The sequence below is a fragment of the Entelurus aequoreus genome, linkage group LG02, assembly GCF_033978785.1.
Source record: "Entelurus aequoreus isolate RoL-2023_Sb linkage group LG02, RoL_Eaeq_v1.1, whole genome shotgun sequence".
In the NCBI taxonomy this organism is placed as follows: domain Eukaryota; kingdom Metazoa; phylum Chordata; class Actinopteri; order Syngnathiformes; family Syngnathidae; genus Entelurus; species Entelurus aequoreus.
Genome location: NC_084732.1, coordinates 79,263,261 through 79,287,349, shown reverse-complemented (window position 1 = coordinate 79,287,349; position 24,089 = coordinate 79,263,261). Strand labels below are relative to the sequence as shown.

Sequence of the window (24,089 nt, the reverse complement as noted above, 5' to 3'; positions counted from 1 at the left end):
CTAAATTGGCCCCAAAGGGGGGAATGTGAGTGTGAATGTTGTCTGTCTATCTGTGTTGGCCCTGCGATGAGGTGGCGACTTGTCCAGGGTGTATTCCGCCTTCCGCCCGAATGCAGCTGAGATAGGCTCCAGCACCCCCCGCGACCCCAAAAGGGACAGGCGGTAGAAAAATGGATGGTGTGTCAGCATTGTCACAGTCAGTGCACGACAAATAAGAGGGGGGCGGATCAATCCATAATTTGGTGGTGTCGACAGCAAGGGTAATATAAGTATATGATCAATACTAGAGTGATTATATTTTTTTTTTTTTCTCAAAATCTTTTGTTTTACTTTGTTAATGTTTACACATTCAAATAATTCATAGGACACAAGAGGACCTTGAGGGCAAAAATCAAAAGGATTAAATGAGCAGTATAAGTATTTTTTTAATTTTGTTAAGTTATTGTGTACTATTAAATTTGTTTTGATCAAACAATTGTATGTAATAAAATAAAGAGCTAGTTTACATATTGTCTTGATATTGTTTAACTGTCAATAACCCTCTGTAGAGTTAAATTGAAAAAAGTTAATCCATGTAACCAGTATCGGTCAGTATTGGCATCCGCTGATCTCACTCATTGATGATCAGTATCAGCATACAATCCTGATCGGAACATCTCTAGTCAGTACTCTTGTACATTCTTTAAAACCTGCAGCAAAACAATTCAGGACAAATCATGTAGTTATTATCTTAAAACAATCAATGTGACAAAGATTTAGTAAAAAAACAAGCATTGTATTGTACTGCTCTTTTCCAAAGACAAACGCAGCACTGTGACTACACAAGCTCTGCGCCCATGCACAAATGACACCATCCCAAACAATGACGAGGCCTGTCGCACAACATACCACAACTACAGCAGATATGTTGTACAAAACAAAATTAAGCAACACAAGTTTGACCAGCTAAAATGTTACTGTGTCAAAAGATGCTAAATGTTTACTTGTGTTGAGCAGCAGTGCTATTTCAAATTGTCTTTACAGAAATGGGAGGTGCGTATGTCCTGGTCCACAGGTGAAAGCACCTTGTGGACTCTTGTTATTGGGTGTGTCAGTGTGGCAAAGGTAACTCGCACTCCAGTGATAAATGATGACAGAAAATATGCATGTTTTAGTACAAGTCATGATGTTCCGCCCGATTGTAGCTGAGATAGGCTCCAGCGCCCCCCGCGACCCTGAAGGGAATAAGCGGTAGAAGATGGATGGATGGATGATGTAGTCTTAGATCAAGGGTGTCCAAAGTGCAGCCCGCAATTACCGTATTTTTCGGACCAAAGGGCACACCGGATTATAAGGCGCAATGCCGATGAGCGTGTCTACTCAGGTCCTTTCTCATACAAAAGGCGCACCGGATTATAAGGCGCATTAAAGGCCTACTAAAATGATTTTTTTTTATTTAAACGGGGATAGCAGATCTATTCTATGTGTCATACTTGATCATTTCGCGATATTGCCATATTTTTGCTGAAAGGATTTAGTATAGAACAACGACGATAAAGATTGCAACTTTTGGTATCTGATAAAAAAAAGGCTTGCCCCTACCGGCAGTAGCGTGACGTAGTCAGTTGAACATATACGCAAAGTTCCCTATTGTTTACAATGATGGCCGCATGAAGTGAGAGAGATTAGGACCGAGAAAGCGACAATTTCCCCATTAATTTGAGCGAGGATGAAAGATTTGTGGATGAGTAAAGTGCAAGTGAAGGACTAGTGGGGAGTTGAAGCTATTCAGATAGGGAAGATGCTGTGAGAGCCGGGGGTGACCTGATATTCAGCTGGGAATGACTACAACAGTAAATAAACACAAGACATATATATACTCTATTAGCCACAACACAACCAGGCTTATATTTAACATGCCACAAATTAATCCTGCATAAAAACACCCGCGTGTTTGTTATGCTAGCTCCTAGCTCCTCTGCTAGCTCCTAGCTCCATAGAACACGCCAATACAATTCAAACACCTGATCAACACACACAATCACTCAGCCCAAAAGACCGTTCACCTAACCCCAGGTTCATAAAGCTTATATATTTTTAAAAAGTTACGTACGTGACGCGCACGTACGGTACGGTACGTGTTATGCTAGCTCCTATGCTAGCTCCTAGCTCCATAGAACACGCCAATACAATTCAAACACCTGATCAACACACACAATCACTCAGCCCAAAAGACCGTTCACCTAACCCAAGGTTCATAAAGCTTATATATTTTTAAAAAGTTACGTACGTGACGCGCACGTACGGTACGGTACGTGTTATGCTAGCTCCTATGCTAGCTCCTAGCTCCAGAGAACACGCCAATACAATTCAAACACCTGATCAACACACACAATCACTCAGCCCAAAAGACCGTTCACCTAACCCAAGGTTCATAAAGCTTATATATTTTTAAAAAGTTACGTACGTGACGCGCACGTACGGTACGGTACGTGTTATGCTAGCTCCTAGCTCCTATGCTAGCTCCTAGATCCATAGAACACGCCAATACAATTCAAACACCTGATCAACACACACAATCACTCAGCCCAAAAGACCGTTCACCTAACCCAAGGTTCATAAAGCTTATATATTTTAAAAAAGTTACGTACATACGCAAAAAAAAGTTGCGCACATACGGTCAAGCTATCAAATGTTTAGAAGCCAAAGCTGCATACTCACAGTAGCACGTCTGCGTCTTTGTCATCCAAATCAAAGTAATCCTGGTAAGAGTCTGTGTTGTCCCAGTTCTCTACAGGCGTCTGTGTATCGAAGTCAAAAGTCCTCCTGGTTAGAGTCTCTGTTATCCGAGTTCTTCCATCTTGACTGCATCTTTCGGGAATGTAAACAAAGAAGCGCCGGCTGTGTACTGTTGTGGCTGACTACGTTCGAAAAATACGTCCATTTCGCACCGACAACTTTCTTCTTTGCTTGCTCAGCTTCCTTCTTCATAATGCAATGAACATGATTGAAACAGATTCACGAACACAGATGTCCAGAATACTGTGGAATTATGAAATGAAAACAGAGCTTTTTCGTATTGGCTTCAATGTGGAAGGCATACCCGTGTTCGCCGGTCTACGTCACGCGCATACGTCATCCTCAGAGGCGTTTCGAACCGGAAGTTTAGCTGCAAATTTAAAATGTCACTTTATAAGTTAACCCGGCCGTATTGGCATGTGTTATAATGTTAAGATTTCATCATTGATGTATAAACTATCAGACTGCGTGGTCGGTAGTAGTGGGTTTCAGTAGGCCTTTAAAGGGGTCATATTATGACTTTTTTCTAAATTTAAAACACTATCTTGTGGTCCACATAACATGTAATGGTGGTTCCTTGGTGAAAGTGTTGCATAGATTATGTTTTAGAGACCATTTTCAAGTAACTTTCGGAGCGTCTCATCAGGATGTGCCGCTTTGTGGGCGGTCTTATTTACGTGGCTCACCTTCGACAGCGTCATCTCCCCGTCATCTTTGTTGTAGCGGTGTAGCGTGCAAGGACGGGAGTGGAAGAAGTGTCAAACAATGGAGCTAACTTTTTTAATGATATTCAGACTTTACTTAAATCAATAACGGAGCAGCATCTCCTCATCCGTGGCTCAATAAAGCAACATCAACGCCTAATAACTAAAGTTCCGTGGGTGAATAATGTAAACCCATTACAGTTTTTAGTCCTTTGATAGCTAGTCTACTGACAGATATAAGTAAGAACTTAACGCTACTTTATATTAGAAATGGCAACAGCGGAAGATGAATGCCACATAAGAAAGTAGAGAAAAAGAAGCTTATGACTATGGTGTCCGCAGGGACTACAATTGCGGACGCGTGGACATTTTCAGGACTTGTGCAAATCCCTAATACACATCAGCAGGTACCAGAAGGTAAGAAAAGTTGGTTTGCAATAATATTGCAAAACAAAACGGCAGGTAATATGTCTGCTAATAGGTGCCATTGTGCGGCCCATAATAATACTCGTATGTTTAATGCGCCAACAACCCATCAAGCGGTGCGGCTACGTAGCTTACTGAAGTCATACTAAAAACATTTTGACATATTTTTGATGTTCTATATTCTCAATGGAACATTTAAAGTTTTGGTGTTGTTTACTGCAGTCTACACGTATCTCTTATGTATAACTACCATCTACTGGTCACACTTATCATTACACCATGTAACAAATAAAATTGCTTTGAGGTAAGCACAACCAGAATTATGCCGTACATTCGGCGCACCGGGTTATAAGACGAACTGTCGATTTTTGAGAAAATGAAAGGATTTTAAGTGCGCCTTATAGTCCGAAAAATACGGTAGTTTTTTATAGACCCACGGCACATTTTAAAAATACAATTAAACAAAAAAAACTGCAAAATAAGTCAAAACTTGAGGATAAAGTCATAATATTATAAAAAATTAATAAATAAAAAGTGATAATCCTACAAAAAAATGTATTTTACAAGAATAAAGTAGTATGAGGACAAAATATTTAGAATTATATAGTTTACCTAGTAAAAATATCTTTAAGCTGTCATATAATGAGAAACAAAACTAAGAATAAAGTTGAAACTTTTTAGGAAATGTTCATACCACAGCTATTGTGACCAAAATTATTACGTTACTATCATCACAGTATTGTTGAATCTGCCTGTAACGTACTTATACACACTGAAATCTTTTGACCAAGTTTTATTTAAAAAATTAACAAAAAACTATAATAAATTGAAACATTATACAGGGAACATTAAATATTGTTCACGATTCTTAAGGGCCATATTTTTATTTGAGTGTCTAAATGTTTATTTTTTTCCATTTTAATTTGTACAAGTTTTAGAATGCTTTTTTTTAAATAAAAGGTAAATTAAGTGTTTCTTTTGCTTTACGTCTGGTTTATGTGACACCACGCGAGTTCACATTATGTTGTCGAAAGCTTCATGTTTTTTTAATAACGTTATTTATACAAGTTTAGTTTGTGGTATGTCGTTTCTTAATGTTGATAGACGTTAAAGTGTTTTGTATTATTGTTAGCCTTTAAACAAGCTAGCGAGCTAGTGCTAGTTGTCCAAGAGTTTATCCAAGTGCCGTTTTTCCAATAATATTAATTTAAAATAGTAATACGAATCTTCAGAGGGTTTACCGCGGTTATCAATAATACTGTTTATCATTACATCCATATTTAATGATTACAACAATTTTGTCAAGATATTTTGGGAATAAAGTCATAATATTATGATAAAAAAAAGACTCACGTTATAAAGTTTACATGTTTGTACATTTAAAATAAAACAATTAAAAAAAACACAAAAATAACAAATTAAATAAAAAAAGTAAAATACCCTTTTATAATATCACAGAACGTTATAATTATTAATAAATCTTGGCCTTGATAAGTTGACGTCACGTTAGTATCATTCAATATAACACAACGTCCATGGAGTTATACTGTCACAACCACTCTTATACACACAGAAAATAGTTAAAGCGGTGAACCAGAACCCCAAGGATCCGGTGCCTCATTTATGAATGGCTCAAGTCCTGTTACATAATGAGGCTGTCCGCTCAATCACATCCACTTGAGTCAGGCAAAGTTTGTGAATGAGAGAAGCGAACGAGGCTAACGGGCTCCTTTGCTTCACTGCGTATCCTGAATTGCCCTGCATGCGTAATCAGAAATGTTCAAAAAAAGATCTGATGCGTTTCTATTTTTAGCCGAGCACAAAAAGATGAAAGGAGACTTCAGCTCACACTCTCAAACGCATCGGCTTCTCCAGCAGACTAATGTGACTGCTCCAAATAGATGAGTGATTACATTAAACTCACTCTTATTGCTTCGCCAAGAGGTGGTGTTTTGATCACACTTTGGCGGTTTGTTAGCATGTTTGCGGTAGTACACAAAAGCACAGTGAGAAATGTCAACACCACTGGAGAGGGGTGCCACATGGCCCTGTGCATTTCAGTCTGATTCATGTTGTTGCTGTTACAGTCAGCTTGCATTGGGTCCAAGTGGGGCATTTGCCCACCCAACGGGAGTACCGTATTTTCTGGACCATAGGGCGCACTGCAGATGAGCGGGTCTATTCGAACTGTTAGCATGGGCGGGTCTTTACTTAAATCAACGACGGAGCAGCATCTTCTCATCCGTGGCTCACTAGTGCAACAACGCCAGAAATGTGTCCCGTGAAAAACCGTCTGACCGGAACGCTCTAATAAATAAAGTTCCGTGGGTGAAAAATGTAAACCCACTACTACTGGTAGTTTTTAGCGCTTCCATAGCGAGATATAAGTTAGAACTTTATGCTACTTTATATTAGAAATGGCATGAATGTCCCATAACAACAAAATAGTGAAAAGAAGTAGCTCATCGACTACAGTATCGGCACGGACTACAGTGGCAGACTTGCGCAAATTTTTGGGACTTACGCAGATCCCAAATACACATCAGCAGGTACCAGAAGGTAAGAAAAGTTGGTTTTGCATAATATTGTGAAACAAAACGCCAGATAATGTCTGTTAATGGGTGCCATTTTGCGGTCCTTATACACACGCTGTAGTAATACTTGTATCTCTGACTACGGTAGCCGTAATGGGCCGACAATCCATCAAGCGGTGCGGCTTAAAAGTCATACTAAAACAGTTTGACAGATTTTTGAGTGCTGTGTGCAATATTCTTTATTTTCAATGGAACATTTAAGGTTTTGGTGTTGTTAACTGGCATCAAATTGCATTCTACACATATCTCTTATGTGTGACTACCATCTACTGATCACACTTATTACACCATGTACCAAATAAAATTGCTTCGAGGTCGGTAAGCACAACTAGAATTATTCCGTACATTAGGCGCACCGGGTTATAAGGCGGACCGTCAATTTTTGAGAAAATGAAAGGATTTTAAGTGCGCTTTGTAGTCCGAAAAATACAGTAGATTGAACTACAGTATGCGGGTGTTGAAATTGTGTTTTTGTGGTGTTTTGTTGTTTGTCTACACATGGCGCAATCGTATGTGTATGTATTTATCATTGCTCATACTCTTAGTGTCTTTTATGAAGGTTAACGTGTGTCTTTATTATGAAAGCTTTTTTTTGACACTGAATTAATGTAACTTGAATTTTTTGCTTTTGAACTTTGTGAACTGATTTTTTATTTTTTTTTTACAGAAAATTATGCTACAATTTCTTTGAAAAAAAATGTGTTAGCAATATGCGTGTGTTCAAAAATTCAGTGTGTAAAAATTCAGTTGTGAAAATTTTAGTGTTGAAAAATTCAGTTTTGAAAAATCTAGGGTATATATATTCAGTGTATAAAAATTTAGTGTTTAAAAAAGTGTTTAAAATATGTCACGGTATAAACATTTCTGTTTCAGTTATGATTGTTATCGTGGTATTTCTAAATGTGCTCAAAATTTTCAAAAAGTACTTAAACTGAAAACTTTTAACCAAGTCGAATTAGGAAAAAATTAATCCAAAATGATTTTATTTGTAGAAGAAACATTGTAAAAAAAAAAAAAAAACAGTATAAATTGAATGTGCACATGAAAGCAACACAAGCATTATAAACAAAGTAATATGGCAGAAAAATCCCGGTAACATGAATAAATAAAATAAATGCAAAAATTGTGCAAGATAGCACTTTATGGACGCTAGTGTGCATGCGCCAGCGCTGCTGTGACTCCGTTTCCAGAAAGTGAGCATTGTTGCCTCAAACATTATTAAATGACAGTTTTTCTTTTATTAAAAACTTAAACGGTATTACTAACAGTCGAGAATTTTACCGTGGTTTAACATTATACCGTTTACCATTACATCCTGAGATTGAAAATTCAGTGTTTAAAAATTCAGTGCTGAAAAACTTTACTTCGAACTTGACAGCTCATTACCTGGTTCTGAGATAGAATCGATTGCTTTAGTCTTAATTGACTAGAGCAGTCAATTTTTCTACACTAAATTTTTCAGCACTGAATTTTTTTACACTGAATTTTTAAACACTGAATTTTTTTTACAATGAATTTTTTAACACATTTTTCTAACATATTTTTAATGAAAATGTCAGCATTATTTGATGTAAAAAAAAAAGTTTTTAAAATTCAAATGCAAAACATTTAGTTATATCAATTTAGTGTCAAAAAAAGCTTTCATAATAAAGACCAATTAACCTCCATAGTCTTAAATGTCCTTTGTGTTCTTTGATGTTTCCCTCTTTCTTTCATGTGTTTTTTACCTTATTTGGTGTGGACTTTTTGTATCTGCACTGCAACCACATAATTTCCCCATTGTGGGATAAATAAAGTATATCCTATCCTCAATACCTTTCCGTATGTGGATAATATTTTTTTCCACTCGTGTAAATTAGAAGGACGGGATTCTGGATTTGTTTGCGTTTATTGGTGGAACTTTGGACTCTTATTGCGTGTGCTTCAACATCCAATTTTCCCCATGTCTGATGTTTGACAGCACCAGAGGTCACTCAAACCACCATACACGTACACTTGGCAGATGGGTAGCATTCAATCTGAGTTTATAATCTCCTCCCCCCGTCCCCGAGTCTATAATCCAATCACAAGGTTTACTACAGTTTACACTCAAAAAAAAAAAGGCTGGCAATACTCAGCCATTTTTTGTCTGCGTTTACTGTTGAAAAAAATGTAGCAGACACATTGTGCTTGAGTAACCCCAACTATGACAAGGGTGCATTATGTAAGAGGGACATTGCAAGCTCTTAATCTTTCAAGTAAATAGTATTTGATGGTAATACACAATGTCATATAACTCGCATCGAAATGCACAAAGGGCCTGATCTACTAAGATCCATATAACATGCGTGCAAACTTTAAAATTGCGTGTGATCTACTAAGTCTACGTGTAAATGGTCTGAATGTACATAGTACTTTACTATACAGTGAAAAGTGGTGTAGACAGTCTTATTTAAATTAGGTTTTTGCGTGTACTAATAATGAATTCGATTTATATAGCACTTTTCTATCAACTAGATCATACCTGGAAAAATTAAGGCCCAGGTTCCGCATGCGGCCCGTTAAGCTTTGCAATCTGGCCTGCCGGACATTCCTAAATATTTTTTTTTAAGATTTTTAAGATGGAAACTGTAGCTGCAATTATGATGTGCAGTGATGTTTTTAAATGACCGTAAGTCTTGAACTACCGTAAGTATTTCAATGGTTGTAATCAGCGATTTTGCATGATATACTAGTTACTATGGTAATCTACGTCACAGCAGCTCAGACGAGGCACCAAACAGTGTGGGTGGGGGGCGTTTCCACAGAGTGTTTCCAGAGAGGCCAGCCTGAAATGCGAGTGTCAGGGACAGACGCGGAAGGAGATTTTTACAACAAAGTTCTAAAGTTTAGTGATATATATCGGATAGTAGGGTTGTTGTTTTTTTACCCTTCTCGTTCATATTTCGCTGTTTGTTGCATTGTTGTTGCGTTTCACTTGATTGTAAAATATGTCGATCGAGAGGGGGTGTGACGTTTAATATGTTGTCAATATTCAGTGTTTTATCGTTCATAGTTAATATTGTAAATCCCACATTCTTTATTTTCATGTACATTCTGGGTGTCTCATTCAGTAAAAACATTTAAAATTCCATCCCGTTTTTTAAGGCGGTCTGTCATAACGTTTTTAGCATTCAATTAGACATTATTGTGAGGTTTTGTATTAGTGTTCTTAAAAATCAGATATACAGGCCCCCAGACACATTTTTTTCTTTAAATTTGGCCCCCCCAGAGTCAAAATAATTGCCCAGCGCTCACATTCACACTTCGGTGCTGGTAAGCTACATTTGTAGCCACAGCTGCCCTGGGGTAGACTGACGGAAGCGTGGCTGCCAATTTGTGCCTAGGGTCCCTCCAACCACCGGCTATCATTCATTCGACAGTGTGAGCGACACTGGGGGCTAGGGTGAAGTGTCTTGACCAACGACACAACGGCAGTGATTTGGATGGCAAGAGGCGGGGAGCGAACCCTCAAGTTTCTGGCACGGCTGCTCTACCCGCCACGCCACGCCGTCCCCACGACTACAAGTACTGACGGAGGCCATGGAAACACTCATTATCCACATTCATGTTATTTGCCCTCTAATGAGTGTGCAATGTTGTTGAACTAGCAGCACACATCTAGCTCCCTGTGCGTTACAGAATCAACTTTAAACTCCTTTTATTTGTTTTTAAATGTCTAAACAACCTCGCGCCAACATATCTCTCCGACCTCCTTCAGCCTTACTGCCCCACCCAATCCCTAAGATCAGCTGCTACTGACTGTCCGTGACACAAGGCTGAAGCTTAGAGGTGACAGAGCTTTCGCCGCTGCTGCTCCCTAGCTCTGGAACCAGGGGTGCAAACTAACTTTTTGACCAACTCGCCAAGTGGCTAGTAGGTGAAAAAACATACTCGCCAACCATATTTTTTACTCGCCAAATGCCAAAACAAACTATTTCCTTTACCATTGTATTCCGCCATGTAGAAGTGTTCACGTCACATTAAAACCAATTCTACAACCAACCAGGGGCCACAGTATAGTATATAGAGTATATAGATTCTTTTTTTTACTATCCTATGAAACTAGAAGCAGGACGCATGATGCAGTGCAGATAAGATTTTAAAAGATCTGTATTCAATAAAATTTAAGTAATATACAAGTTTTACAGTGCATTGATTGCTACAAAGAATAAAGAAATAGTTAAATATTTTTCAACATTGTCTGGATATTTACATTAATTTTTTTACATTTAAACATTAAAAAATATCTGCATTCAATAAAATAAAAGTAATATGCAAGTCTGATTGACCGTGAACTGCTTGCTACAAAAAATATAGGAAAAAAATATTAAATCTGTTGCCAACATTGTCTGGATATAAATAATGAAAGAACATTAATGAAAGAACATCAGATTAACATATATAGAAAAAATTAACGTCTCAGAACTTCACCGCCCCTCCCCGTGTGTGTGTGTGTGAGAGAAAGAGCTTTGTGTGTGTGACATTGTGAGTGAGTGAGTGAGTGAGTGAGTAAGTGAGAGAGAGCTAAGTGTGTGTCGGTGTGTGAGAGCTGTAGCCTAGGTGGGTGTCTGTAAATATACAGACAGATAGTGAGTGAGTGAGTGACTGAGTGTGCGGGTTCTGTGTGGGTTCAGTCATCGTCAGAGTCACTGTCAGATAGTTCCACTACATCAGGCCTGATGTAGTCTTCTCCAGCTTCTGAGGTAGAGTCAGAGTCACTAATGTCAGTCACAGACAGGTCAACAGACTTTTTTTGTCCTTTCCAAAAGTTGTGCACACAGTGCAAAACATGATGTTGTTCTTGACAGTCAGCCAGTCGCGTTTTTTCCCTGCATCGTCGTATAGCCACTTCGTCTGAAACTTTCTCCCCCCAGTTCCAGCGCTGGTCGGTTTGGGTTTCGCAGCATTCGCATCGCGACCCCCCTCCTCCTCCTCCTCCTCCTCCTCCTCCTCCGTCCGTGCCTTTTTAGCTATGGGTTTCAGGAAGCGCCACATAACGATAAGATTTATAGGCTTAAGGCTAGGAAGAATGATTGTTAGCTATTAAGACTCGAGTAACGTTACCGGTACACTCTGTGACTGTCGCCTGAGAGATATCCCTGTAGTGCGCGCTCTAAGCTAACTACTAGGCTAGCTAACTGCCGTCTCTTAGCAACTAGTCTACGGAACGTCGAACGTGACATCACAACAAATATGTGCTTGGTAAAATAATGATCTCCGTGTTGCTTTAGGTACCGGTAAGCGCTGCATTATTGCTGTTGTGAACCTCACTTTTTCAACTCGCCAGCGTGGCAAGTTAGGCAAATATTTTACTCGCCAAAGCTAAAAATAGCTCGCAAATGGCGACTGGCGAGTGTTAATTTGCACCCCTGTCTGGAACGCCTTACCTCTGAGTGTTAGACAAACCTCCTCTCTTCCTGTTTTTAAATCTCTCTTAAAAACGTACTTTTATTCCATGGCTTTTAACACAGTGATATCCATCCTGCAATGGCGCCCCATAATACACCTGCTGTGAACCTGTTTTTTATGTTTTATTTATTTTATTTATTAATTTTTTATCGTGTTCTGTTTGTGTTGTGTTGTGTTTGCTCGGTACTCGTATTATCTTTTAACCTGCCCATTGTACAGCACTTTGGCTACCCCTGTGGTAAATTTTAAATGTGCTTTATAAATAAAGTTGATTTGATAATAAGTACCACCTTTGCTCTGCAGCGAGGCGGTGGACCATCACAACACCGCAGCACATTCATGTGTTTTGGGATGATCCCAACAGAAGAAAATGCATGTTGATGTATTTTTCCATTTAGGATATACTGTATATTATAATAACGTTAGGTGCGTGAATCTTTGGGAACCTCATGATTTGATCCGATTCCGATTACTGGAGTGATGTTTCGGTCGACACGATTCTCGATTTAAACCGATTATCGCAATGTATTATTTGGTATAATAATAACAATGAGCCTTTTTCAAAACAGGTAACAGGTTCGAAAAGCTCCTTCTGGTCGCATGGTGATGGCCTAAAAACGTATTTTTAAAAATAGATTGATAAAAAATACAAATACATTCAAAAACTTTTTTTTCAGACACAAACATATTCTTAAAAATAGTTAATCTATTTAGAATCAGGATGAAAAAGAATCGCGATTCGGATGTCTTTAGATTTTTTTGTGTGCAACCCTAAGTAACATATTTCCTAAATGAAAAATTAAACCGCATTAAAAATATGACATCAAAAGGCATCAAATTAATTAGTTTTAATCAGCAACTAAAAATCATAATAACATTGATGATTTATTGATTCATTTCTAACAGTTCAAATATATTGACACACACGTAGGACGAAGGATTCTCTGTCCAATAGGGGTGCAACGGTTCAAAAAACTCACAGTTCGGATCGTTTCTCGGATCAGAATCACGGATCGGATCATTTTTCGGATCAGCAAAAAAAGAAAAAAGAGAAGACATAAACAGAGGTTTTGTCTTTTTGTTCATCAACATTTTTAAATTATTAAATTAAAATATATAAAATCAACTTAAAGTATCCAAGGCATAATATCTTCTTTTTAACATGTTTCATAGACATGAAAAATGTGGCAATAACATTTAATGAAAGCCATTATTACTGGAAAAACTAATTTATTTAGATTTAAATTTATAATTATTAAATAATATTATTTTTATTTACCTCATCACAGTCTTCAGTGCCCTGACTGCTCACAATCTCAGTGGTGAGGTCACTGTAAGTCCTCTGGTTTAGGGCAGGGTCCATGTGAGACAGGCACTTGAACCTGGGATCCAGGGCAGTAGCTCTGTGAAGGTAGTCCTGTAGAGTAGGGGGTGAAGTGTATCTGGGATTCAGGTCCTCTCTCATGGCAGTCTTGACATCTTGAATGATGGTGCTGTCTTCCACACTTCAGTGGCAGGATCATCGCCACAGATGGTGAAGTTTCAGTGCTCAGCAGAGATGTAACAGTTTTGAGGAGTTTAAGCACCTGGAGGACCTCCTCTGCCACTCTCACATCATCATCAGGCAAGGTGATGATGTCTTTTACATTTTTCTTCAGGGTCTTGTGGGTCAATGCAGAGTATATAACTGCCTGCTGCTCCAACATATAAGTGGAGTTCCCTCTTGCTGGGACATCATGTATGAGCTTATGAGTAGTCATCTTAAGCATTTCTTGCTTTGTCTTAAGCACATGAGCAGCTGTTGTGCTTGGGTGGAAGTAGGAAACCACCTTCCCGATCCTCCCAAGGAGGCGCTCCATCCTATTGACTGAGATTCCCTTCTGTGATGCCAAATTCACTACATGTGCAAAGCACCCTACCTGTGGTCCCAGTCCTGCCTCATTCACTGCATTTATTTGATTTTTGGCATTATCAGTTGTGACTGGGATATTAGTATCTTTATCTTCCATTCCTCCACTGCTTGTGTCAGTACCTGCGCGAGGTAACTCTCGTAGAGGGGGCGTGTCTTCTCATCTCCCAGTCTGCTGTGATAAAGTGAGCGCTTATCGTCACATAGTTCCCCTGGACGTCCACCCGTCTGTCATGAGCGCAACAGATGATGCTCGGGATAGTTCATCCACAACTTTTTTCTTCTCCTGCTCATAAAGATCTGGCACAATCTTATCGCTGAAGTGGGTGCGCGACGGGATGTCGTAACGTGGCTCAAGCACTTTCAGCATGTGTTTAAAGTCCTTGTTTTACACGAGCGAATATGGCCTCATGTCTGCAGCTATAAACACACCGATAGCGTTTGTGATGGCTTTAGCCCGGTCTGATTGTGCAACAAGGGGCTGCTTAAATGGCGCAGCCTTCGCTTTCACTCCTGTCAGTGAAACACCGGGGTGATGTCGCTCCAAGTGCGTGGCCATGCTAGATTACACACAGTCACGGTTTTATCCGCTAACCTCTTTCCTTCATCATTGTATTTGACAGGGAAGCCAAAATGCTCCCATACATGGGATTTAAATGGCGTGGGGCGTTCAAGCTCCTCCGTTACTCCGCTCTCCATGACCACGCTGTTTGTGGACTGAACATGCGCAAACTTTTTTTTTTTTTTTTTTTTTTTCATAAATCAAACCGCGGATCACGTGTGTGCCGATCCGAAGGTACTGATCCGAACGGATCACGGATCAATGTTGATACGTTGCACCACTACTGTCCGTCTTTTTTCGTCTCCTTTCTAAACGCTTTCAAAATGCTTTTGTAATAAAGATACAAATTAATCTACATAGTAGTACATGTTATAGTATTGCTTTTATACAGTATTTTTATTTTTTTTAATTTGTTTTGCGCTTTAACCCTTGTTGTTACTCAGCCAGCGTTTGTGGGTCTGATTGTGAGGCATTAAAAGCCACAAAATGCAACGGGTCCATCAGACCCACAAATGCTGGCTGAGTAACAACAATATGAACGTTGCACGGAAAATGTATCTGCCAGTTTCTGCATCACACAGGGATTCTTCTTTTGTGTTTCTGCACCTGCGGTTCCCACACAAGGTTGCAACATTGTTTGTCAACACGATATGCTCTCATTTTCTCGCACATTTGACCCTCTGATGTTCTGTGTACCTACACTATGTCCTCTTCCTGGCCTGGTGTGTGTGCGTGTGTGTGTGTGTGACTGTGTGGTACACAGGACATCTTATATGTAATAGAAATGTGTAGGAAGGAGGGGGGGGGGGGGGGGTATGGTGTGTGGTCATTAAATATGTATTATGATATATGTTCTTCACAGAAAATGAGCCAAAGTCAGTGAGTCTCAGTTTGAAAAATTTATTAATTGTATATTTTTTCTTTTAATAAAAAATGAAAACGGGTCCCACAGACCCGAACACCACACAAGGGTTAAAAGTAGAGATGTCTGATAATGGCTTTTTTGCCGATATCCGATATTCCGATACTGTCCAACTCTTAATTACAGATTCCGATATCAACCGATACCAATATATACAGTCGTGGAATTAACACATTATTATGCCTAATTTTGTTGTGATGCCCCGCTGGATGCATTAAACAATGTAACAAGGTTTTCCAAAATAAATCAACTCAAGTTATGGAAAAAAAATGCCAACATGGCACTGCCGTATTTATTATTGAAGTCACAAAGTGCATTATTTTTTTTAACATGCCTCAAAACAGCAGCTTGGAATTTGGGACATGCTCTCCTTGAGAGAGCATGAGGAGGTTAAGGTGGGCAGGGTTGGGTTGAGGTGGGGGGGTAGGAGGTAGCGGTGGGTGTATATTGTAACGTCCTGGAAGAGTTAGTGCTGCAAGGGGTTCTGGGTATTTGTTCTGTTGTGTTCATGTTGTGTTACGGTGCGGATGTTCTCCCGAAATGTGTTGGTCGTTCTTGTTTGGTGTGGGTTCACAGTGTGGCGCATATTTGTAACAGTGTTAAAGTTGTTTATACGGCAACCCTCAGTGTGACCTGCATGGCTGTTGACCAAGTATGCCTTGCATTCGCATGTGTGTGTGAAAAGCTGTAGATATTATGTGACTGGGCCGGCACGCAAAGGCAGTGACTTTAAAGTTTATTGGCGCTCTGTACTTCTCCCTACGTCCGTGTACACAGCAGCGTTTTAAAAAGTCATGAATTTTACTTTTTGAAACCGATACCGATAATTATGAAACCGATACCGATAATTTCCGATATTACATTTTAAAGCATTTATCGACCGATTATATCGGCAGTCCGAAATTATCGGACATCTCTAGTTAAAAGACATGTTATTTGTTAAAATTGTGCTATTTTGGGAGGTAAGGGGGCAAGCACCATATGAATATATTTCAAAATAATTTCAATGGAAGACGTTTGATTTGAGATACGAGTGTTGATGTCACAGAACCAATTAAGCTCGTAAATGGAGGTACTACTTTGTTGTGCAGTTCTATCAGGTGAAATGTCGAAGTTCTTCTCGGATCTTATATGTTTTGCCCAAACATTTATATCATAACCAAATAATAATAAATTAAATAAATAACGACACTCACCTGCCCACTTGCCCAGTTTGGCGGGTGACACTAGCCGCCCGTTGCCCAGCACCCACACCTTGATCCCGGCTAGTAGCCGGTACACGGAGCACACTGACAGCCAGGCCGCTGTCAGAGCGCCAAGCCAGAAGAGTGGCGTCTCCACGGCCCGAAGCACTACTTCTCCACCGGACGACATGGCCGCCACGTACACAGTTTAATTAGTGTATTCTGACAATGACACAACTTCTATCTTAAACCTGAACAAAGTACAGACACAGGCGCCTGGATTTAGGCCGTCACTTCCGCGTCGATTGTCGTCACATTCCACAGAGCTTGGCTGTGATTGGCTCAATTTTCTTCTTCTGTCATTTAAAAAAACAAAAACATTACAGGTTAGGCAATCTAAACATGACTGCCACCCAGTGTTCATGGTGGTCACTACATCCGATCAGTGTCGTATTGCTGATGAGAAATTGTATTTCTAATTCATTGAAATGTTGTTTATCATGTAATACATTATGTTTATTACACTCTAATCCCAGACTTTATTTATCTCACGTTGGGGAAAGTCAAGTAGAAATACACTTTTTTTCTTTTTTTTTTGCATTACGTTCAAAATTTAGTAACTATTATTCATCATAAATATATTTTGGCCAAGATTATTAAATTATGACTACAAAGAAATTGAATTTCCCATTAAAGTGTAACCATTTTTAAATTTTAAATTGCTAAAAACCTGTAATTCTGCATTTTTTTTCCACTGCATAATTTTAAAGTACTTTTGTTATAATAACTATTTAGAATTCTATGAGTTTCAAACGGAATTTTAAAGTTTAGTTTGGATTCAAATAATGAATATTCTGATCAATACTGGCGAATACTCTAAAGAATCATTTAAAAAATGCTTCTCACATAAAAGAACAAAATATAACCATTTTGAAAAGTTAAAACAACTGAAAACCTGTATTTCATAATTTCTTTGCAATTTTTAAGAACATATTTTATAATAATAATTATTTGAAATTATGTCAGCTACAAACTGAATTTTGAAGTTTAATTTGGATTCAAGTAATAAATATTCTGATCAATACTGGCAAATACTATTAATATAAACAATGTATTGTGTTTTTTTTTTAAAAATATATTCTCATACTGTTATTAGTCCCAATGAGTACAATTGTATTGGTTATTCATCATAATTATATTCTGGCTAAAAGTAGTACATTGTGATTACGAAGAAATGTAATCTCCCATAAAAGTCTAACCATTTTTAAAAGTAAAAATTGCTAAAAACCTGTAATTCTGCATTTTTTTCCCTGCATGATTTTAAAGTATTTTTGTTGTAATAGTTATTTAAAATTCTATAAGTTTTAAAGTTTAGTTTGGATTCAAATAATAAATATTCTGATCAATACTGGCGAATACTATAAAGAATAATTTTTAAAAAATGCTTCTCACATAAAAGAACAAAATATAACCATTTTGAAAAGTTAAAATAGCTGAAAACCTGTATTTCATAATTTATTTGCATTTTTTTAAGAACATCTTTTATAATAATAATTATTTGAAATTATGTCAGCTACAAATTGAATTTTGAAGTTTAATTTGGATTTGAATAATAAATATTCTGATCAATACTGGCAAATACTATTAATATAAACAATGTATTATGTTATGTTTTTTATACTCTCATACTGTTATTAGTCCAAATAATTACAATTTTATTGGTTATTCATCATAATTATATTCTGGCTAAAAGTAGTAAATTGTGATTCCATAGAAATGTAATCTCGCATAAAAGTCTAACCAGTTTTAAAAGTTTGAATTGCTAAAAACCTGTAATTCTGCATTTTTTTCCCCTGCACGATTTTAAAGTATTGTGTTATAATAATTATTTAAAATTATATAAGTTTCAAACGGAATTTTAAAGTTTAGTTTGGATTCAAATAATAAATATTCTGATCAATACTGGCGAATACCATAAAGAATTATTTAAAAAATACTTCTCACATAAAAGAACAAAATATAACCATTTTGAAAAGTTAAAATAGCTCAAAACCTGTATTTCATAATTTCTTTGCATTTTTTAAGAACATATTTTATAATAATAATTATTTGAAATACTGTCAGCTACAAACTGAATTTTGAAGTTTAATTTGGATTCAAGTAATAAATATTCTGTACAATACTGGCAAATACTATTCATATAAACAATGTATTATGTTTTTGTTTTTGTTATACTCTCAAACTGTTATTTGTCCAAATGAGTACAATTGTATTGGTTATTCATCATAATTATATTCTGGCTAAAAGTAATAAATTGTGATTACAAAGAAATGTAATCTCCCATAAAAGTCTAACCATTTTTAAAACTTTAAATTGATAAAAACCTGTAATTCTGCATTTTTTTCTTCCCCTGCATGATTTTAAAGTACTTTTGTTATAATAATTATTTATTCTATGAGTTTCAAACGGAATTTTGAATTTTAGTTTGGAGTCAAATAATGAATATTCTGATCAATACTGGCGAATACCATAAAGAATCATTTTAAAAAATGCTTCTCACATAAAAGAACAAAATCTAACCATTTTGAAAAGTAAAAATAGCTGAAAACCTGTATTTCATTATTTAATTGCATTTTTTAAGATCGTTTGTAATAATAATTTTTGGAATTATTTCGGTTACAAACTGAATTTTGAATTTTAGTTTGGATTAAAGTATGAAATATTCTCATCAATACTGGCAAATACTATTAATATAAACAATGTATTATGTTTTTTTTATATACTCTCAATCTGTTATTAGTACAAATGAGTACAATTTGTATTGGTTATTCATCATAATTATATTCTGGCTAAAAGTAGTAAATTGTGATTACAAAGAAATGTAATCTCCCATAAAAGTCTAACCATTTTTAAAAGTTTAAATTGCTAAAAACCTGTAATTCTGCATTTTTTTCCCCTGCATGATTTTAAAGTATTTTTGTTATAAAAACTATTTAAAATTCTATGAGTTTTAAACTGAATTTTAAAGTTTAGTTTGGATTCAAATAATAAATATTCTGATCAATACTGGTGAATACTATGAGTATAAAGAATCATTTAAAAATGCTTCTCACATGAAAGAACAAAAAATAACCATTTTGAAAAGTTAAAACAGCTGAACACCTGTATTTCATAATTTCTTTGCATTTTTTAAGAACATATTTTATAATAATAATTATTTGAAATTATGTCAGCTACAAATTGAATTTTGAAGTTTGATTTGGAATCGAATAATAAATATGCTGATCAATACTGGCAAATACTATTAATATAAACAATGTATTATGTTGTTGTTTTTATACTCTCAAACTGTTATTAGTACAAATGAGTACAATTTTATTGGTAATTCATCATAATTATATTATGGCTAAAAGTAATAAATTGTGATTACAAAGAAATGTAATCTCCCATGAAAGTCTAACCATTTTTAAAAGTTTAAATTGCTAAAAACCTGTAATTCTGATTTTTTTCCCCCTGTATTTTTGTTTTAATAATGATTTAAAATTGTATAAGTTCCAAACGGAATTTTGAAGTTTAATTTGGATTCAAATAATAAATATTCTGATCAATACTGCCGAATATTATAAAGAATCATTTAAAAAAAAAAAGCTTTTCACATAAAAGAACAAAAAATAACCATTCTGAAAAGTAAAAATAGCTGAAAACCTGTAGTTCATAATTTATTTGCATTTTTTAAGAAGATATTTTGTAATAATAATCATTAGAAATTATTTCTGTTACAAACTGAATTTTGAAGTTTAATTTGGATTTAAGTAATACATATTCTGATCAATACTGGCAAATACTATTAATATAAACAATGTATTATATATTTTTTTATATATTCTCATACTGTTATTAGTCCAAATGAGTACAATTTTATTGGTTATTCATCATAATTATATTCTGGCTAAAAGTAATAAATTGCGATTACAAAAAAATGTAATCTTCCATAAAAGTCTAACCATTTTTAAAAGTAAAAATTGCTAAAAACCTGTAATTCTGCATTTTTTCCCCCTCTGCATGATTTTAAAGTAATTTTGTTATAATAACTATTTTAAATTCTATGAGTTTCAAACAGTATTTTAAAGTTTAGTTTGAATTCAAATAATAAATGTTCTGATCAATACTGGCAATTACTATGAGTATAAAGAATTATTTAAAAAATGCGTCTCACATAAAAGAACAAAAAATAAACATTTTGAAAAGTTAAAATAGCTGAAAACGTGTATTTGATAATTTCTTTGCATTTTTTAAGAACATCTTTTATAATGATAATCATTTGTAATTATTTCAGTTACAAACTGAAGTTTGAAGTTTGATTTGGATTCAAGTAATAAATATTCTGATCAATACTGGCAAATACTATTAATATAAACAATGTATTGTGTTGTTGTTGTTTTTTATATTCTCATACTGTTATTAGTCTAAATGAGTACAAATGTATTGGTTATTCATCATAATTACATTCTGGTTAGAGGCCTACTGAAACGAAATTCTCTTATTTAAACGGGGATAGCAGATCCATTCTATGTGTCATACTTGATCATTTCGCGATATAGCCATATTTTTGCTGAAAGGATTTAGTAGAGAACATCGACGATAAAGTTTTGGTCGCTGATAAAAAAGCCTTGCCTGTACCGGAAGTAGCGTGATGTCACAGGTTGAAGGGCTCATCACATTTGCACATTGTTTACACCAGCAGCGAGAGAGATTCGGACCGAGAAAGCGACGATTACCCCATTAATTTGAGCCAGGATGAAAGATTCGTAGATGAGGAACGTGAGAGTGAAGGATTAGAGTGCAGTGCAGGACGTATCTTTTTTCGCTCTGACCGTAACTTAGGTACAAGGGCTCATTGGATTCCACACTCTCTCCTTTTTCTATTGTGGATCACGGATTTGTATTTTAAACCACCTCGAATACTATATCCTCTTGAAAATGAGAGTCGAGAACGCGAAATGGACATTCACAGTGACTTTTATCTCCACGACAATGCATCGGCAAAGCACTTTAGCTACGGAGCTAACGTGATAGTATAGTGCTTAAATGCAGATAGAAACAAAATAAATAAGCCCCTGACTGGAAGGATAGACAGAAGATCAACAATACTACCAAACTCTGGACCTTTAACCACACGGTTAATGCTGTACCGCCTGGCGAAGCTTAGCAATGCTGTTGCTAACGACGCCATTGAAGCTAACTTAGCTACGGGACCTCGACAGAGCTATGCTAAAAACATTAGCTCTCCACCTACGCCAGCTCTCATCTGCTCATCACGCCCCGTGCTCACCGGCGCGGCCGAGGGCGTTGTAGCTTTCGACGACACCCCGGCCGCCATCAGAGTCGGCAAGAAACATATATTTCCCCAAAGTTACGTACGTGACATGCACATAACGCCACGCACGTACGGGCAAGCGATCAAATGTTTGGAAGCCAAAGCTGTACTCACGGTAGCGCGTCTGCTATCCAACTCAAAGTCCTCCTGGTTGTGTTGCTGCAGCCAGCCGCTAATACACCGATCCCACCTACAGCTTTCTTCTTTGCAGTCTCCATTGTTAATTGAACAAATTGCAAAAGATTCACCAACACAGATGTCCAGAATACTGTGGAATTTTGCGATGAAAACACAGCTGTTTGTATTGGGATACAATGTTGTCCCAATACTTCCGCTTCAACCCTCGACGTCACGCACAAACGTCGTCATACATAGACGTTTTCAGCCGGAAGTTTCCCGGGAATTTAAAATTGCACTTTATAAGTTAACCCGGCTGTATTGGCATGTGTTGCAATGTTAAGATTTCATCATTGATATATAAACTATCAAACTGCGTGGTCGGTAGTAGTGGGTTTCAGTAGGCCTTTAAAAGTAGTAAATTGTGATTACAAAGTATCATTTAAAAATTTATTTCCTATAAAAAAAACAAAGTCTAACCATTTAAAAAAAATTAAAAAGCTGAAAACCTGTAGTTCTGTTTTTTTTGGGTTTTTTTGCATGTTTTTAAAATAAATTCTAATAGTAATTATTTTAAATCCTTTTTTGAAGTTTAATTTGGATCCAAATGATAAATATTCTTATCAACACTGAAAAATACTAGGAATATAAGGAATGTATTGTGTCTATTTCAAATGTTTGCATACTACAATTAGTACAATCTTATTGTTTACTTTATGTATTTGAATACATTGGTCACTTTTGACACGATTCATATATTTACTGAAAAAAATACATCCATAAAAATCTGTTTTTTTACCTTATCATTTAATTTCTCACAATATATTTTGAACAAATATGGCAACACAATTTCTTGTCGTCGTCCACCTGTGTTGCTTGAATGATGAGGCTAGTGTTTATCTTAATGAAAGGGATTATTAATAAAGCCATGTCTTGCAGGCATGAGATTATTGTGTGGAAAAATAATTTGCAGTATTATCAGTTGTAGTGTGACCGACCCTCATATAACAGACAATGTATTCATTATGTCAATGAAATTAGCAGAAAATTATATGGGATGTGTTACACAATGCTTCAGTAGATTATGTATTTTGATGATCCGACACTAATATTGTTGTTGATGTATAACATGGTGATATATTGCAGGTGTAATTTCAGAAATTCTGTTTTTTGGATTTGCTATAAATGCATGTAGAAAAATACAAACACTGGGATTTCAAACAATTGTTTATTTGATGTATTGTTCTTTACGTGTGCTATTTTCTACTGACTGACTTTGATGGCTGCTAAAACGCGTGAAGTGTGAGTCCGCGCAGACACACACAGCACACAATGCATGCCAAGTAGAGCAGACAGCAGTGGTCCATAATGTGAGTGCGAGCGTTATATAAGAGCACGGCTTCTAAAAATAGAAATGCAGCAATGGTAAACAAGAGTCTAAACGGTTTGCCTCTGAGCTTTCAAAGGAAACCTGAATGAAATTGAAATTCAAGTCTCAGCTGTAAACACAACAACTGCTGATTGTGAACACATAAGTTCCTTCAAGCATTTTTTTTAACTATGAATTTCCAATTACATTGAGAGATTAGGCAAAATGTGTCAATTATGAAGTGTGGGCCGCAATAACATTTTTGAAAGTGTGTGCAAAATGTTTGTGTTTAGACACATGATTTGAAAAAAGTTGCTTCATTCATTAAAGACAAATAAACACAGCAAACAATGTATGAATAGTTCTGGTAATCATTTATTTACATTAGGATGTTTGATACATGATCATTTTACAGCTGCATAATGACGTTAAAAAAAGTGCTATGAGGTGTGTTTTGTCCTAAAAAAGTTGATTTATTGATGAAAAAAGTGTAAATAAAAGACAAATAAACACAGCAAACAATGTATGAGTAGTTCCTGTAATAATTTATTTGCATTAGGATTTTGATATATGATTATTTTGCAGCTGCATAATGATGTAAATGTGCTACGAGATGGGTTTAAAAAAAAAAAAAGTTGTTTTATTCATTAAAAAGTTGTAAATTAAATACAACTAAACAAATCAAACAATGTATGAATAGTTCCTGTAATAATTTAT

At 36.2% G+C, this 24,089-nt stretch overlaps 1 protein-coding gene across 1 annotated transcript in view; it reads right to left on the bottom strand.

The window, feature by feature from the left end:
* Nucleotides 1-16,847, bottom strand: part of hsd17b12b (hydroxysteroid (17-beta) dehydrogenase 12b) — a 54,309-nt gene extending 37,462 nt beyond the window's left edge. Inside the window, exon 1 of the mRNA XM_062069313.1 lies at nt 16,522-16,847. Within this exon, the coding sequence (XP_061925297.1) occupies nt 16,522-16,699 (178 nt within the window). The 5' untranslated portion in view covers nt 16,700-16,847. The remainder of the gene's footprint in view (nt 1-16,521) is intronic.
* Nucleotides 16,848-24,089: the final 7,242 nt, after the last annotated feature.